This window comes from Poecilia reticulata, chromosome 4 (assembly GCF_904066995.2).
Source record: "Poecilia reticulata chromosome 4, P_reticulata-male-v2, whole genome shotgun sequence".
Taxonomy (NCBI): domain Eukaryota; kingdom Metazoa; phylum Chordata; class Actinopteri; order Cyprinodontiformes; family Poeciliidae; genus Poecilia; species Poecilia reticulata.
The window spans coordinates 31190464-31209770 of record NC_088833.1 but is presented as its reverse complement, the minus strand read 5'-3'; the positions used below and the strand labels follow the sequence as shown (position 1 = coordinate 31209770).

Sequence of the window (19307 nt, the reverse complement as noted above, 5' to 3'; positions counted from 1 at the left end):
ATCTTATATGTTGGAGCCACAGTCTGACCTTGAGAATGAAGACGACCAAACTGCAGAACCACGCATTGAAATGAATGGATCACATTGGTGTTATTACTGTATTTACACTCTCTCCATACATACAAACTACCTAAAATAAGGAGCATAATTTAACTGTAATGTCCATGCATGTCAAATGCATATTAAAATATTAATGCTACCTCAATATGAATGAAGTAAACAAAGCCTTAACATAATTAAAGAGTTGTTAAGAATGTCACTGAAAGCATTTGGTTAATTTTTGTTTCCCAAAACAAAATCGGCAAAAATAAAGCTAAGTAATAAAACTAAATTATGCAGTACAGTTATATCCTCAATGATCCTCAATGCTACTGTCTAGCCAATGGCCAGGACGTCATTATCAATACACAAAATTCAGATGAGAAATTAGCTTTGTTGTTGTTTTAGCATTATTAGCAGCTTATTGCTTGGGTGTGTCCATTGTTTCTATAGAGAAAGAACCGATGCCTCAATTAGACAAAGTATTTCTGAAAATCCCTGCTTACTGAAGTACTCAGTGCTATGTGCAAAATAACTTTCCCCACTGATTTGTTTACATTTCTGAGAAATTCAAATTTAACCACTCTTTAATTTGTCAATGGCGGACTTGCTGTTGTCTCTTTCTGCTAGCTGTGTCCGAATTTAGGGATCCTTCGAAGGGCGGATTTGTAGGCCGATTAGGTCATAGCATGGCGAGACGAGGCCTCAAAGACTCATTCAAATGTGTCCTTGTTTTCCCCATATTTGAAGGATGGGTCCAGTGTATCCTTCACAGACCACCATATCCCATGATTCATTGCAGGTCCAATCCGAGCGTTCACGAAAAGCAATAATGGCGATGAAGAACGGCAAATTATTTTGCTATATTACACAAGTGACACAACATGATTGTTTTACAGTGTTTTTAGACGAGAATGTGGTTTTGAAGGTCTCAAATATCTGCTCAGTTCATCAATACATCACCTAATTGCAATATTGCTCTGACATTTTCGGACATGTCAGCTCCCGCTGCATTGACAGCCAGCTCCCCTGGCCAGCTGTCATGTGGTCGGGCGCTCCAGGTTCGGTATACTGGGAGAGAACGCCTGACTCCCAACACATTGTTTTAAAAAATTAAAAAATTATGCTAGATTTCCCCAATGAGTGAAAGTTAAACACTGACATTATTTTGACAGGTAATATCTAGTTGTAAAATGTCTGGCTTACTAAAGTATTTCATTTATTCCTGAGCAAATCGGTTTGATTGATTAAAGTTAAGTCTTCAAACATAATAATTTTATTTAACTGTAATAACTTATCTTAAAATTAATAATTTACTTATATTTATTCCTGGTAGAAATGTGCAATACAGGTTTGAACATTTTAGAATCAAACAGAGTTCTTTTTTTTTTTATATGGAACAACCTTTACTTCTTCTTTCTTCACCGCTCTCTGCTTCATGCTGTCAAGGTTGCTAGGCAACATAAGTTACGCTAAGGTGGGGGCGGAGACAGTGGGAGGAGACTAGACCTGTCCGAATTCACAGCTTTTCTCTTTTGGTCTTTGTTTATTCACAATCTTCAGAGGACCCGGTCTTTCGAAGGATGCAGACCCTGAATTCGTACACAGCTATTGTCTATTGAAACATTTACACGACGTTGGATGACAGAGGAAAATAAGTGGTAATACTCTTTCAAGACACTGCGTGAGGTTAGTTCTTTTATTAAAAAAATTAACTTCACAACAGCTACAAAGAATTTGCTGGTGACAAAGGAAAAACATTGTCTTCCACCATGTTGGTGGCACATCCATCCATCCATCCATCCATTTTCTTCCGCTTATCCGGGGTCGGGTCGTGGGGGCAGCAGCTTCAGAAGGGAGGCCCAGACTTCCCTCTGCCCAGCCACTTCTTCCAGCTCCTCCGGGGGAATCCCAAGGCGTTCCCAGGCCAGCTGAGAGACGTAATCCCTCTAGCGTGTCCTGGGTCTTCCCCAAGGTCTCCTCCCGGAGATATTACCACATCAGTGATATTTATACATCAGTGTAATACATCAGTGTAATATAGCAGTGATATTACCACATCAGTGACATGTGATATTACCACATCAGAATTCACTGGGCTCACTTGAAAGTTAAGTTTGGGAAACATAAAGATGAGGAGGTTTTCAGGGCTCCTAGATGGTTTTTCAACCTAACTCTGCAAATCTAAAAAGTTCACTGAATAAGATTTCAGTGTGACAGGAGCGATGATGGTAATGGTCGTAGGAGTTTGTCCTGTAACCGATAGGTCGCCGATTCGATCCCCGTTCCATCTGGCTCAGTTGTCGTGTTCTTGGTCAAGACACTTCACCTGCCTACCTGCTGGTGGTCAGAGGGCCAATTTGCTTTTTTGTTGGGTTTTTTTGTGGTTTTTTTGCGTGTTCTGCTATAAGCAGGTGGTGTCTGCGTATAGCAGCCTGACCTCTGTCATTCTGCCCCAGGCCACGTTGATGTGAATGGGAATTCATACTCCATTCACATCAGCGTGTGAAGGGGTGCATGAATGGGTGATTAACTGAATGCAGGATGAAGTCCTTTGTACAGGCAGTTTGCTATTTACAGTTGGTCTCCACTCAGAGACATAAACATACAGTATATACTTCTGGAACCACCATGGCTCAGTGGGAAATGAAGCCAATTATGCAAACAGAAAGTTGAAGGTTAGATGTTTAGCTTTCCCACCACATGTGGATATGCTCTAGGGCAGAACTCTGAACGTCAAGTTACCAATCTGCATATCAATGTGTGGTTTGGTAAAAATGATAAGTTTGGTCCATTTCTACTCAGATCAAACCTATAATGCCTTACTATGTCAATCTAAGTATAATATTAGAACATTTTCACCTCGCCATGAACAGCTCTACATGTTTGTCATGTGCAAAGCTGAGTCAGGATAACCTCACAAAACTGAAGCATACTGAAGGTAGCTTACTCCACATTTTAACTCCATATTTTCAACCTGACAGGCTGACAGATGACAGTGTGTCTCTCTAGCTTTGTAATTAACATGAATTAAGGTTGCTCTATGTTACATGTCTATAAGACACCGTGTCTACAGCGCTGACCACATAGCCAGCCGTTCTTCAACCGATGTACACCTTAAGTTGTCACCATGCAAACAAGGCACACCTGAGAAACACAGCTCACTCCATTCATCCCTCGTGCTGTCTAAATAAAGGGTGAATGAATGAACTTCCTGTAGCTCCATGTTCATCATTCCTAGTGAGAAATGTGTTGTGCCTCGTCAGCATTTTCCCCAGCCGGTTGCCCGCGGCGTGCCGTTGTCTGTGCTGTTGTTGTGCGCATGGACCAGATATAAATGGAGCATTGCTGAGGCTATGTAAATATTTGGAGCTGCTGTAGCATATTTTGTTGTACAGTCAAAGACCAGTGGGGTGATGTACACTGGGAGGTGTGTATTTTAGGTGAGGTAGGTTTTTGCTGCATATTTTTTACACATTGTTTGACCAGTCACTTTGCTATCAGACATGAAAGTACTTTTAATTTCAAATGTAACACAAAATGAAAAAGGTTTTGTTTTTACCCTTTTTTGCAAGATAACCAAAATGCCCAAACACAGGTCCTCTCTTATTTTCTTACCATTTTCAAACATTTTCAATGCATTTTTACCATCTTTATATCTCCTTTGATTCATAAACATTTTAATAATAATAGTGAGGTAAACATTAAACACATTTAAAGATGCATTCCCCCAGGCTGTAATGAAATGACATGCACAAGACAAGACAATATTTTAATTGTATTTTTTGAAAAATTACAAGTACCTTTTTTCATCAAATGGAGTTCAGATTGTCACAAATTGTGCTTTATATAGTACTGGGTACCATAGTATAATAGTAATGTGTGATTTTTTATTAATTACATAGATTGAATATGTTACACATTTTAATGCTATGAATCTCTTTTTTGAGATGAAAACCTGAATAACAGATTAAAATCAATGAATACCTTTGTTGTTGAGGTTATATCTATTTATCCAATACTTTATTTTATTCATATGTAGTTTTCAATTAAAATCAAATTAATTGATCAACTAATTAAATTAACAGCTCTACATATTTGCCATCATGCTAAAACATGACATATTTTTTGTTGGTTTAGATGTTCTATAAATCTCAAATTTATTTTAAAAAATTCTTTGTGTGGAATTAACAGTTTTGACAACAACGACAACAAATTCTTTCATGGAAAAGCAATGTTCTTGTTTAGTACCAAGAAGAAGCTAGAAAGAAGGTGCTAACCTTAGCATGATCAGCAGCTGGTGGCTATCCAGTCTCCCAAGGTGCGCAAATCATTTGCATCTTCTCTCTCACTACTTTATCTTTGTATCAGTGAATCAGAATACTGCCACATAAAGCATTTAGAAGAGGTGGGAGGGAATCCTAGAGTGTTTTCCAGGTATCTGCTGGCCCAATGAACTGTTTTTTATTTGTCCTCTTTTATAAGTGCTTGTTGCCCAGGTGATGGGTAAAGATCATGAATTTTACATGTAAAAGCGTGCTACATTCAACAAACTCAAACAGAAAGAAACTGTTTTGCTGAATTGTATTAATCAAGTGCATTTGTTTACTGCCTGTCTTGTCTGTAATATATTTCTCTATTGCTTAACATTTAATAACAGCGGGCCCTCTAATTTGTTGTCAGCCTCTCTAAGCTGAAACATTGTCTTTATTTTCTCCACCCTCATGTTGCTTTTTCTGTCGTTATTTGAAATCTACATTTTCTTCCGGTTGCAGCATGTCTGCTGCCAGAGTGCATGCATTGGTGACAGTATTCATTCTCCCACATTCTCCTCTGCAGCGTTTTTATTCACTCTTTTTTACATCCAGAGTCAAAAGGAGGGATAGGGAGAAAGAGAAAACAGAAAGCAGATTATTGTCCACCGACCATGACTGAGAAAAAACATATGTGTGCAGGAAGTAGGGTAAAAAAAAATGCCCATCTTTCTCCTCATCCAGCCTTTTCCCTCTGCGTTAACAGAGATTGAAGGGATAAAAGCTGGATTCCTGGATCAGGGTTCACCTCTTATTGTCATTCCAGGGAGCTAAGCGGTCAAGATGCTAGCTTCCAATCCTGCAGATCAGAGGGCGTCTTTTTAGGCAAGCCCTTCATAGACCCATAATCAGCACAGGAAACCAACTCCAGCAGTGTGTGTTTATGTGTGGTCCACTGAGGGAAGTGAATTCAGGCATTTTTTGTACACCTGAATTGATTAATCGTGATGAATGTGATGAATCAATCATTTAAATAATCATCAACTTATTTAGTAGTCAATAAATTGTTGACATGTACAGACTCAAAAAAGGGCATGTGCTAAAAGAGCAACATACTGAGAGCAGTAAAATCAAAACTGCATAAAAATCTATAGATTTTGCATTTAAGATGGAAAATGTTTCTTGGTTTGTAAATATGTTAACCCAGTAAAAACATAAAATAAATAAAAGTAAATAAAATTCTGTTCAGCACCTTTTTCTGTTCATTTATAAATCGATTAATCCAAAAATGAGGGCTGCACAGTGGCGCAGTTTGCTACAAATGATTAAGCATTCACTACAGGAATGCTGCTATTGCAATTTAGGCAAGAAAATGTGCATTTCTTATTTTTTAAAAATAAATTGAATTATTTGTTTATTTACACCTTTCATTGTATTTCTAACATTGTATAAAAAAGTGGTTAGGTGAAAAATCTGCAGTATGAGACAATTTTTTTAATTGATTAATTGTCAGAGTAGTCAATGCAGTAATCAATTACTAATTGTAATTGTAATTACTAATCATAATCGATTACTGTATTGCACCAGCAGTGATAATTGCTGAAGCCAGTTCTTTACTGGTTAGTAAGCAGGAGCGCCACCTTCAGCTGCTGCTGCTCCGTTTTAATGACAGTTCAGGCAGAGAGAGGCAGCCCATCAGGGAGCCAATCATACGCTCAGACATACCGCGATGCATTTAGGTGCTTCTTTGTTGACGTATTGCAAAATTAATAACTTAATTGTCTATCATGCATTGGGACATTAAACATACTGTATTTCCACAGTAATTGTCTGGAAATTGTGAATTAACAGTTATTATCCTTCTTGTGTTTATTTTGGTGCTATTTGCATACAATCTTATGCTTAATTACTTTTCATAACAAGCACATTAATTTAAATCATTATGGCATGCTTGATTAAAAAAAGGCCTTATGCTGAAACGGCAAAAGCAATAAATAAAATGAAGTAAACTAGTTCAGCATCTATTCAGATTTTACAGATAAAATGAGTGAATATGAGGATGTGGTGCAATTTTTTGCAGTTACATCGTAAAGTTGTCACTCATTTCTTTTTTCAGGTCAAAGCTTCTATTGGGATTTTTTTTTCTCATATTAGGGCCAACATGATGTTATCAGTGAAAGGCTGAACTGTCTGTCATGTTAGCTCAGCATGTCAGTGCCAACATTTACAACCTAGCAGTCAACACTGAGCACAGTTGAGATCTATTGAACTGTCAAAGCATGTTGATTTTAACCAGCTGGTACAAACATTTCTCACCAAAGGTCATTGAACCAAGTACTTTCTTTATTCAGTGCTGTCTTTGTTTGCTGGTGTGGGCACGGTCAGCTCAACCGCCAAACATTACGCTGCAAAAAATGTACTGCTCAAATATGATATATTTAAAAACTCGATTGAAAAGAATATGAACGACAACCAAGTTATCTAATGTACATGTGTTGTAAAATGTTAAACACGAAAACATTTATGAAATAAATTAAATGAAATAAGGCAATAAGTTAAAGTGAAAAATAACCATTTTACCATATAAAATGCAGACATCAAAATCTGACCAAACCAACAGGGTGCCAGCAGGAATGAGGAGGCTAAGGAAGACTTTAATCAGCTGATTTGGACTGACCAGGCGCTCCCAGACCCTTTGATTAATCCCACCTGTCAGAACCTGCACAACAGCAGAAAGGAAAGCAGGAAGTCCCTGAAATGTAGGGTAGAGTTATCCCAACTATCAGTTTAGGAACTTGCTTAAAAAATAAAAAGTGTGGAACTGTTTTCAAAGCGCAGTTAAAAAAATTAATTGAATAAATGAGCCACTATAGGGATCACTGGTTAAAAATGAAAAATATTAATATGTAAGTATGTCTGCTTCATGTCCCACAGGAGTCCAACTCAGTCTGCTTAATTCATTTCAACCTAGTTCACAATCAAATTATACATTTAGAATTAGTGTCATCCAGGCCAGCTTGGTTCAGAATATATTATGAAATATATGATAACCAGTTATATGCTATAACTGGTTAAGATATCTTACATCTGAGGAATTCCAGATGATTTTGTCATCAAAATTGAAGCAATTCCTTCTCCTGACCAAGCATGTGGAAACAGTTGGACTTTCCTTCAACAGGAAGACAAAAAGTGTGCTGCTGACCAAATGTTAAGCCAGGGTAGCTTTTTATGAGAGGAAGCACTGATGTGCCCGATATATGACCTGATATGCTGACTGTGGTGAATAACCATTCATTTGACCAAAGCATTTTGTTGGTACTAGATATGATTTTATTTACAGTTATCTAATGGATGCTTCAATATTACCAATGCCAGACAGAGCAGTTAATGTATCCATAAAAGGTTTTGGATGTAAATTGTGTTAGATGTGTGTGTGTAAAAATTAAATGCACTGTCCAAATGAACATAATTCACCAAATAGTGTCAATCATAGATTCATTGCTCTCTACATGCGCATGTGTCATGTATATTTCACAGTCTGTTTGTTTTGTTGGATTCATTCATCTGAAATGGCTGAATATCACGCCTGATGCTTAAACTCTGACTCCCACTAATATTCCATGTGTAATTTCTATCTGCGTCTGATCAAATTTCCAGTGGAGTCAACTCAGCATGGCGGTATAATCACTTCTGAGTTTAAACACCAATTTAGCTTTTACTTTGCTTTGCACTAAGTGCCCTACACTATTTCACATTAAAAGCCTCCCAGCAGTCAGGAATATATTCCCTTCTTTTCCTCAAAGGCTTTTAGAGTCAAACATTTATCAAAAGCTTTGAGCTCTGTTAGCTGTACTGTAACAATAAACCACAACAACAGCAACAAGAAAGTGGCAGCAATCAGAATTATGTAGTGTCTGGAAAAGGTATTTCTTTTAAAAGGCATGTAGTGGTACTTGGGGGAAATGACAATAGTGTCCTTGACTGAAGTATATTGCTGCTGTTATGAAGATGGAAAACAAAATGACTGCCTCTCCATTGTTTCCCTGTTTGTTCATGTTAGCAAAATGCTGGCATAAATACTCATTTTCACTTCAAAGACTTGTAATGTTCTTTATTCACAAAGGGCTGATAAAGAAACTCCATTAACAGTAGCTTCTTAAAGCCGTTTAGCTGTAGTGGTAAAGTGGTGAGAGCAAGAAGACGAGAGCTGAGTTCAGCATGTGAATTTGGGGGATTAGTTCATTGGTGGGCTGTGGGGGGCTCCCTAGATGAGTGCAGTAGGTAATGGAGCTTTTAGCATAGAAATAAGAATTAGGAAGAGCTTCTGTGTGTTCGATACATGAAATTGCTCTAAAAGACCAGAGCTTCCCTGTGGAAACACTGGAGGGTCCCTGTCAGTACATTCATACCTGGGTGGCAATGGGGCTTTAGGCTCCAAGACCACAATTACCTGTGGGTTTATACTGAACTGAGAAAGAACAAAGAAGGGATTATTAAAGTGTCTAGTGGCATGGCTAGGACTCAGAGGAAACATTTATTTTGTAAAATGACTTTTGGATTCATTAATTATTTGCATGAGCTTTAAGAGCACATGGTAAACTTAAATTAATATAGTATCTGGCAGCAAAAATCCCAAATTGCCTCTGAAAACATGAAATAAGAGAAAAGGAAAGGTCAGATTTAGACATAAATTGGCCCAGATGGATGGGCTCCAGTTTGTAAAATTACAGTAAAAAAAATTAAGAGCAATAATTTGGGTTTCCCTGTCATAAGAGTAAAAATGGAGGTTGTCATTTTTCAAAGTCACATTTTCATCATCAATTTCACAATTTCAAACTAAATAGTTAGCAAACCAAATATTTAAATGTTAAATGTTTAAATATTTACATAGCTGACTAAATATTTAACACCAAACTAAATATTTAGATTGTTAACTAAATATTTGGTTAGCCAAGTAAGCATTTACTTAGCAATTCAAGTATTTACTTTAAAGCTAAATACTTAGCTCAGAGCTAAATATTAAGCTGCCTTACTAAATATTTATGGAGTGCCATAACCCAAGTTATTGTTATAATTTTTGACAGTGTAATTTTACAAACTGACAAATGGCACCTCGTAAATCTGTAATGGCTTTCAAATGATCAATGATTAATGTGCTACAACATCAAGAAGCATCAACTAGAGGGAAAAGGTTGTGGCATTACCAGTCCAACGTCTGTGTCAGAAAGGCCTTTTTCAAAGCATTCAGCAGCCAATTCTGACACAGAAGACTCTATGCCCAACATGTGGGGCATGAAATGAACCCAGTGCATCAACGTATGGAATGTCTTCCTGCATCTTGTTTAAAGAATGTCCTCAACAGGCTACTGTACAATGTGACTCCCTGACCTATCAAACTCTGTGTTGTTTGAAACACATCCTACCTGTGTAAAATGTATCACCGTTATTCACAGCTGCACTGCCCTTCAAGCAAAAAACTAAATTGATATTTTGCATTATTTCTAACTGTGTAGTGACAGAAAATTCAAAGGGTATAAACAGATTTCAGTCTCTTCATGGTTTGTCCCTCTGTAGCCTACAGTATTTTGACATTGTCGCCCAGAACTTTGTTTTGAGGGTCTATTGTTACACATCAAGCAACTGCAAGAAAAGTTTGTATTACACCAGTGTGAACCTTTTTATTGTCTGTTATGATCCTGCTGCTTACGTAGAAATCTCTTCCTGGTTGGGCTACTTCTTACATCACCAGGCTTCTAAACCACAGCTACTCTAACTAGTCCCTTCGGTCAGCTGATCAGATGCTTTGAAGGGTCCTGCGCTTTAAGCTGAAAGTCGGAGGAGTTCTCATCACAATACAGTCTACAACTACCATTCAGTCTTTTAAGACTGAAAAATGAAAACCTGCGCAAACTCATTGGAATTTGATTATTTTGTTAATCTCTCTGGATTCATCTTCCATGATTGTTTATGTGTAGTTTCCCAAAATTCATATCCGTGTGTTTGTCAGTGCTCTGTAACTGAATCATATTTTGAAGAGTGATAACATCCCTCTTCCCTTTGTTGTCTCATGCAGGGTTCCTGAGTACAGGTGATCAAGCAGCCAAAGGGAACTATGGTTTGTTGGATCAGATCCAGGCCCTGCGTTGGACTAGTGAGAACATAGCAGCCTTTGGTGGTGACCCGCTACGCATCACCGTGTTTGGCTCGGGTGCTGGGGCATCATGTGTGAATCTCCTCACTCTTTCTCACTATTCAGAAGGCAACCGCTGGAGCAACTCCACTAAAGGTAAACCTCACCTAACAAGTGTATTTACAAAATGAGTCATTTTATTATTGTCTCACATACAAACCTGGGGTAAGTTTACCAGTAATTTAGGTTGGTCTGAAGGTTGAAATTTTAGCCCATTTCTTTTTTGCCATACCGTATGATAATTACCCAATTAATTTAAAAACACAAATGATCATTTAATTTAATTTCCAAGAAGTGCAGACGGTTGATGAATCCGAATACCTTGGTGTTCATCTGAACAACAGACTGAATTTGAATTAATATGAGTTACAACAACATTTAATTTCCTTTTGGCAATAAAGTATTTTTGAATTGACTTGAATTAAATAGGTTAGTCATAATGGAAACTCTCCAATGTATAAAAACTATTAAGCAAAGAGAAATGGACTGGATTTATGTTTTCCGGTCACTAGAGCCACATTCACACTCACAAACAGCCACATATTTATACAACATCAAAATGTGGAAGCTGGAGTCAAACCTACAACTTTCTGATTGGAAGCCAGTCTTCCAAACGCAACTGAGTCACAGTTGTCCAATGGGCCAAAATCAATCCACAAGTAATGCAAAAGATTCATTGCTATTATAAGTTGTTAATGGTGGATCTTGTGACAAATTATTGCAAAATCAGTCATTAATTAGGTGTAGGTGGAATTGTTTTTCTATGTAAGGCCAGCGTGTTTTGGACACTTTTCCCAAATATCTTCATCTGAGAACAAATTTGTTCAGTTAAACATTTAAATGGAACAAAAACAGGCAAAATTGAAGAATTTGGTTTGATAGCAAATATTTTTATAACATCTGTCTTATCTGTCTGCTTCAATGTTTGATTTTCTGTCACTGTACAAGTAACTTTTGAAATTAAGTAGTGCTTGAAAGTAATATTTGTTGTTGCCTTAACCCAGGTCAATCTGTCAAACATTTTCTTAAAAAACTGCTCAATCCTTTCACTGAATGTAGAGTTAAGGTAACTAGTAAAAGAAAACAATGGTTCACATGATTTCATCAATTATTTTTTATTCAGTTTGTTCACTTAAACTTTTTTCATCTCATCTAAAAAGAAAGATGGGTAATTGTACGCTGTGTGTTTTTGTCCTCAGGCCTTTTTCAAAGGGCCATTGCCCAGAGTGGGACAGCTCTATCCAGCTGGGCTGTCAGTTTCCAGCCAGCCAAGTATGCGCGCATGTTGGCCCGTAAGGTGGGCTGTAACCTGGAGGACACAGTGGAACTTGTGGTGTGCCTGCAAAGAAAACATTACAAGGAGCTCGTAGATCAAGACATCCAGCCAGCCCGCTACCACATTGCTTTTGGCCCAGTCATTGATGGAGATGTAATACCTGATGACCCTCAGATACTGATGGAGCAAGGTATCAGTTAAACTTTCCATGCTCTACTGGAGAAGCATGTTGCTCTGGATTGTGATCTAATAGCGGTTTATGCTTATGTTTACAGGTGAGTTTCTCAACTATGACATAATGCTAGGAGTGAACCAGGGTGAGGGCCTAAAGTTTGTGGAGCTCATCGTTGACAATGACAATGGTGTCCAGGCCAATGACTTTGACTATGCAGTGTCCAGCTTTGTTGATGACCTCTATGGTTACCCAGAGGGTAAAGACATCCTGCGTGAGACCATCAAGTTTATGTACACGGACTGGGCCGACAGGCACAACCCGGAGACCCGGCGGAAGACTTTGCTGGCCCTTTTTACTGATCACCAGTGGGTGGCACCGGCTGTAGCAACAGCTGATCTGCACTCAAGTTTTGGGTCGCCAACATACTTTTATGCCTTCTACCATCACTGTCAGACGGAACAGGTACGTCTCTCTATGGTTATACCATGGGTTCTTTTAATGTTGTTCAAGTTAAAAAGCCAGAAAAGACTGATCGACAGCTTCATGCTGTCGTGATCCTGCCCCAAGAGGGAAGCTCTAGGTGTCCAGCTGACTTGTTCATAGGTTGGGACATTACAGAGTGGGAGATCAATAGGTAGAACACAGTGCACAGATGTCAACTGTATTCTTATCTATTTAAGTGAAGATACAGTTGCAAGTAGAGAAAGCAGAAATTATATCTATTAAAAATGTCTTTAATATAAAATATCTCTACCAGGAGATATTTTACCATCTTCTCAACTTCGCCCTGAGTAGCTCAGGATCCCAACATAGGCTTTTGCTATTGCAAACTGGTCTTGGATAAGGCAGGGGCAGGTATTTAAGTATTAGACTTCCTAATTGCAGTCCAATCTTTTGTCATTTTATAGATTATTTTAAAGATTATTTAAATATCTGTTCTTTGGTTGTTTGGTTTTAGGTATAGGTATATGTAATTTTATAATACCTGTCCTAAATCTTAACATTTAAAAAGAAGCTAACTCTGACTGTGATCTTTACTATGAGCGAGTGAGCTTCTAGGTGTTTCTTTTAGTGACCACACCATTTGAATTTTCAAAGTTTTTATTCTTAAAGACCTTTAGACCTCTAGCTTGACACTTTTTTATTCAACATAATGCCCTGAAATTTGCCAATTCAAATATGTATTGACTCCAAAAAGTACAACACATAATTCAATATTAAAACTTTGACATTCATTTTTTTTCCCCAGCTGAATGTATTTTTCCACTAGCCTGATGTGTTGTTGCTTGTCAAATTTTTTATTTTTTTTTCTGAGACGCTTTGCCAACTAATGTTTTGCATCTGTCACGCAGACATAATAATATTGATGTGATTTGTTTCATCTGCTGCTCATTAGGTACCACCGTGGGCAGACGCAGCGCATGGAGATGAGATCCCATATGTGTTTGGGCTGCCGATGATTGGGCCGACAGAGCTGTTTCCATGCAACTTCTCCAAGAATGATGTGATGCTGAGTGCTGTTGTCATGACCTACTGGACAAATTTTGCCAAGACCGGGTATGAACACATTAGAAATGTTGCTAATGATGCTTAGTTTTTATGTAGAGAACTAGACATTAATTTTGTAATTTAATATTGACTGAGCTAGAAACATAGGGCATGCTGTAGTTTATGTTACCAACATACTAAATTAGCTTGAGTAAAAGTACTGAAATTAAACTGTAAAATCATGAAAGGAAAATAAAGCTGTATGCGGATATGGAGGAGTTAAACAGGGAATGGAATTAAAACACTGCAGTTAATACCCATAAGCAGGGATCAGGGATCAACTGCTTGTCCACTGAGTCAAACACATATTAGGACAATTACATGAAACGTGTGCCAGTTGCCCACATTGGTGACTTTTGGAATAATCTACATAACATTTTATGTCTTCAGTTCAGCCCTAATTCAAAATAATTACATCAATTTTAATTTGTTAAAAAATGGAAGTTAAATACATTATAATTATTCTCAAATACTATTCAAGCCTAAAATAGCATCACAATGCTAAACATGTAGCATCAGCACAGATGTCCCCAATGTTAATGTCTGTGTATAGTGCACATTTCTAAAGAAGCTCCATGAATGATCAGGAGTTCCTTAAACTCCGGAAAGATGAATGGATAGAACAGAACTTTGCAATTATCTGATGGTTGAAGAATCTGAAGAACAGATTAAAAACGACACTTTACTCAATAATTTAGCAGCAAAAAGATTTTTTTAAATTGAAAATGTTGCATATTTTATCATGTAGCTTATGATTAAAATGTTACTAATTGCAGTTAATTAAATACAGACCCTGCAACAGAGGTGAGCGAGCATCTGGTGCCATCAGAGAGACTGTTCTGATTTAATCCACCACTTACAATTATGCAAGCCACTAGTGGTAAAGAAAAAAACACAATATAACAAGGTCTCCTTATTCTGAGGGCTGTGGGGAGATTAACCTGCTCCTGTCCACATAGAGACTCAAATCTGATTGGATGAAACACACGAACATGTATGGGAAGTGGCACAGGTCAAACAAACGTAAGAAACAAGAGTACACTATTTGAAGTACCGGTAAATGTATAAAATTGAATTGAACAGACATAATTTAGGTGTTAGATATATCTTAAGGGTTCTGATAGAGCAGCGGAGAAGGCCTTGCAGGCCCTGTCGGCCCACCACTGCCCTGCAATCAACTCGATTAAAAACGTTGATGGAGTCCCACCACTAGTTAGAAGTGACATTTTGTAAAGGGCTTTGTACCAGAATAATTGGAGCAACATACAACTGCCATTACAAGACCATGAACTAGTCAATAATTTTATTGTAATTGTGTTTCCTCAATATTAAACTCCATTTGATGACTGGGGGGTCATGAACAGCTCTGCTGGGTTTTATGGACCGCACAGTGTCATTGGTATTCTTTTTACACACCCTTCACATATCTTTAAATTCATTATTAATTAATGGTCATGCACTGCAAAGGGAGATTCTTTATGACCTAAAATTAAAATTCCCTTTTCCTGCCTCTGTCTCACGTTGCCTTCCAGCGTCCAGCTATGGCTGTAATTGTTTTTTGGAGGCATAATAGGGGTACATTGGCTTTTTCTGAGCCCTGCGCAGTAACCCTAAGGGGAACAGAGAGCCTCTAATGGTCTACATATATAACCCCAAATTGACGTGGAATGCTGGGTACCTGGGAGATTTATGCCACCCATTTGAATGGTTAAGCATGTTCCTGATGAGCTTTGGCCGCTCCTTATACTGCTCTCAGACAATAGGGCGCTCAGTAAGACTGAATGGGCCACTGCAGCACAGAGTTCAGCTCATATTGGGAGTTTATAGCACAGGACTTCATGTTCAATGTCTTCTAAAAATGCATCTGATGTTAAACTTAAGGAGGGTTTTCATATGGAATGTTTAGCAGCGTTTACACTGACCGTGATCCCTGTGGTATTAACGCAGGGCAACATGTGAGGCAGATGGAGCATAATATGATGTTTTAATTACAGCAAAACCTAATGAGATAATCTGCATGGCTGAACTCCATCTTCACCCTGACAACATCTTTGGTAAAGCTTACATAATTTATGTATAAATATGCTCACTTCAAATTAAAAGAAAAAGAATTTAATCTCTGACATGAAGTTTTATCATTAATTTTTTTATCATTCAAATTTAAGAATAAAAATTGATCATATGAGGCTACTCTCTACCTAAAGGCCTTTGATTCTATCAGAACATTTCAAAAAACAAAAACTTCTGACCTTTTTTGGAGTTTATTGGATGTGATTTCTGATTCCGTGGTGACTCACATCATATGAAACCTGTGGGCTGCACTTCACTACTCCATTACAACATCGTTATAATTATACCGATTAGCCTGTGGCAAATGCCATGCTCAGTTCAATATTCTAATTTTAATAATTATACAGTGTGGTCTCAAAAGGTCCACTAAGCTCTCAGTCTAAGTTTTAATTCCTACTGCAAAATTTTAAATGTGCTTGATGCTATATTGGTTATATATGCAGTATTGCAATATTGCATTGAAGAAAGCGCTTGCCCTCTTTAAGACCAAAACAACCTCAGTAAGATTAATGAATTTCTGAAAAGATTTCAAATCCTTCTTCATTTGTTTGTACACAAAACTTGTTTATTCTGAAACTCTGATCCACATTGCAATGAAAAAAATGATTTGTCCCTGAATTTATTTTTTGAGCCATTCACATAGACGCAAGATTACTAGTGTGCTTTGGATTATTGTCATGCTGCAAAATCCATGTGTGCTTGAGCACAAGAACTAACAGCCAGACATTTAGGATTTTCTAAATTAGAGCAGAATTCCTGCTTCCATTAACATGTTGCACTACTTTCACAACAGATGTAGCAAGATTCACACATCACAAATAAATAAATAAATAAATAATCAAATTTAGTCTCATAGGTTCATAGTATTTTTCCATTTTTTTATACAGCTGTGGAGGAATTTTAGACCACTCGTGTATTTTTGTTGCCTGGTGAAAGTCCAGACTCTTGTTTTACGTTTTGCTTTGTCCAGAGACTCTGGACCTTCAGCTATCGAGAAACAATTGCTTGATGGAGGCGTGGAATTGATTTATCGGTGCAGATTTCCTTCATTTTGGGAGGTCGGCGATTGGCTGATATGTACATGTGAAGCCAATATTATCTACTGGTCAATCTCAGAAAAAGGTCTAGAAATCAACCACTGTCCTTTTCTGCTCCATGAGAGAGGTATGACAGACAGACCAGCCCACCATGGTAATAATAATCACTCCACTGTTGCCAACTCAGCAACTTTCTTGCTTTATTTAGCAACATTTAAGAGAAAAACTTATCGGCTCAATTGGAATCATCAGGTTAAACTTTTTAAAGATTGGTAATCAGTGATTTGCCAGAAAACTGCAATCGGTGCACCCTTAGTGAACTCTGTTAAAGTTTAAAACTATTTTGTCTGATTTTAGAACGTTTCTTATTTTAATTAATTATAACAATACAATCCTCTGACAGATCATGGCTTCTTAAAAAGGCATAAAGAAGCTTCCTCTGAATTTCCATCTTCTAGACCAGTGAAGTGTATGTGTGTATGTATGTCCTCTGCATTCAATGAGTATTTATTACCACTAAATATTATTGAACATGCTTTTACATTGATTAATTTGGCAGTACACAGTTTGAATATACTTGAAATTGATTGATAAAACAAGCACACAAATGTTTAAATAGAATCCAGAGGGCCACATAGAAATCGGTGGTGGGCCAAATTTCTCCCCCAGACCTTGAGTTTGACACGCGTTCCCATAAAGTGTTGCTGTTTTACTATTACAACCTTTCTTGTTTAAACAATAACATATTTTATTTTAAGGAGATATAAATCTTGTTATGAAGAGATCTAAATTTGCAATGAGAAAAAACGTTTTGATGGAACTGTGCTCCTGAATTTACTGTATTTCCTAGTTCTGGCATTTCCAACGCTTCTGTAGTCCGGCTAACTTTAAACTCTTATTCAATAAAGTTACAGTTTGAAAACAGCTTTTTTAATTTTCTTGCCTTCTCTGACCTTAATTTATGTTTGATCATCTGAAACATTTGGGTATGACAAAAAAAAACATTCCCACAAAACGGTATGTAACATTCTTATGGATGCTCCAGAAGAGGACTGGAGCAGTCATGACACATAAAACAGTCCTTTTCTGTCTTAGTGATACCAATATACTCAATTTAACTTTCTTTTCAGGGACCCAAACCAACCTGTACCACAAGACACCAAGTTCATCCACACAAAGCCCAATCGCTTTGAAGAAGTGGCGTGGACACGCTACAACCAGAAGGACCAGCTCTACCTGCACATCGGCCTGAAGCCTCGGGTCAAAGAGCACTACCGGGCAAACAAGGTTAACCACCATCCTGTCTTGATTTATTTAGTCTTTTACTGGTTAATATAATTTAATTTAATGCTATATGCTTTTTTAGCATCGAATAGCTTGGGCCTTTTAAAAACTGGCAACATTTCAGGTACACACTGTTAATTAGAGGATAATGTTACAAAAGGGAGAAAGGCTCTAAAATGTTAGAATTAAACACCATCAACAGAGTTTCATGACAAAATAAGTGCATCTAAAAACTTTGTTAGAGATCAGTTGTAATATTTTATGGGCAATTGTGTAGCTGTTGCTACACAACGGCTACACAATTACACAATTACAGACCTAATGCTACCTTTATATATTCTAAACTGAGTGCTGTCGTTTGGTTGTTTTTCTCCTATAAATAGGTTTGTTTAGGCTTGTTTCATCAGGTACCTTACCTTCATGTACAATACCTTTTTTTTCACCAGGAAGCTGACTGTAAACTCACTATCTACAGTTAGTTTTGTTATTGAATACTTTTGCACATCACTTATACTTTTAAATACACCTTACTTCCATAAACAGTAAACAGTACCTTCAGGTTTTAAATTCTTTCTTTAGTTTAAGTTATAATGCCTTCTTGTTCTTCCCTCAGGTCAACCTATGGTTGGAGCTGGTTCCTCATCTGCACAGCCTCAATGAGGTCACCCCACTCATCCCTACCACTACCAAGGTCAGTGGCAGTCACAGTTGCTCTGCTGTAGCTCATCAAGTCACAACGAGGCATTATATTTGCAGTCATGATTGGACCCCCCTCAACATTGCTACAACATATATTGTACCAAAAGAAATCGGTGCTTCAGAGAGCCTGCATAAACAAATGCTGTATAACTTACTTGAACTACAGCAACGATTTAAAGAGCAGGCCAGAATTCCTCCACAACATGAAGGACTGATAAAGTTACAGACAACGTCTACTTCAAGTTGTTGCTGAAAGTTTCATCTACAAGCAGCAGAATAACGGGGAGCTCATAACTTTCCATGTGCCTCTCCTCTAGTGATGAATTATTTAGGGTTGTTTTGAATCTAATGTGATTCTTAGGTTTCTCATTGTTTGAAAGTTTGGTTGCAGAAAGAAAAGGAATCCATAGTATGTGTCTGTATGATGTGTGTTGGTCAAAGCCTGATGTTTTTACTGCAGTCTAGTTGTAGATATGGATTTCAGATGGAATGGAAAGCACATTTCAGAGCAAAATATTTTCCTATAGAACAGATAATATTATTATGAGACTGTGGTTTTATAAAATCAAGTACGTCCCAAACAGTCTTAAACGTTTGCTGTCTAAAATCATTTCCAATTACATAAAGATAATATTGAGTTTCTTTGGTCAAGCACATATAAAATCAAGTAGAGAGCATTAATTTAAATATTGCACATAAAATTACAGAAGCATTTCACTGCCAAAGATGGAAAATA

General features: G+C 37.5%; 1 protein-coding gene across 5 annotated transcripts in view; it reads left to right on the top strand.

Annotated features, from left to right (window-relative positions):
* The window catches only part of nlgn1 (neuroligin 1), a 385565-nt gene that overhangs the window by 354579 nt on the left and 11679 nt on the right, over positions 1-19307 (top strand). For all 5 annotated transcript variants that reach the window (XM_008407822.3, XM_008407824.3, XM_017304370.2 and 2 more), the window contains 6 exons: positions 10366-10578; positions 11682-11948; positions 12034-12395; positions 13330-13490; positions 17719-17875; positions 18486-18563. In XM_008407822.3, coding sequence (XP_008406044.2) covers positions 10366-10578; positions 11682-11948; positions 12034-12395; positions 13330-13490; positions 17719-17875; positions 18486-18563 — 1238 coding nt within the window. The remainder of the gene's footprint in view (positions 1-10365; positions 10579-11681; positions 11949-12033; positions 12396-13329; positions 13491-17718; positions 17876-18485; positions 18564-19307) is intronic.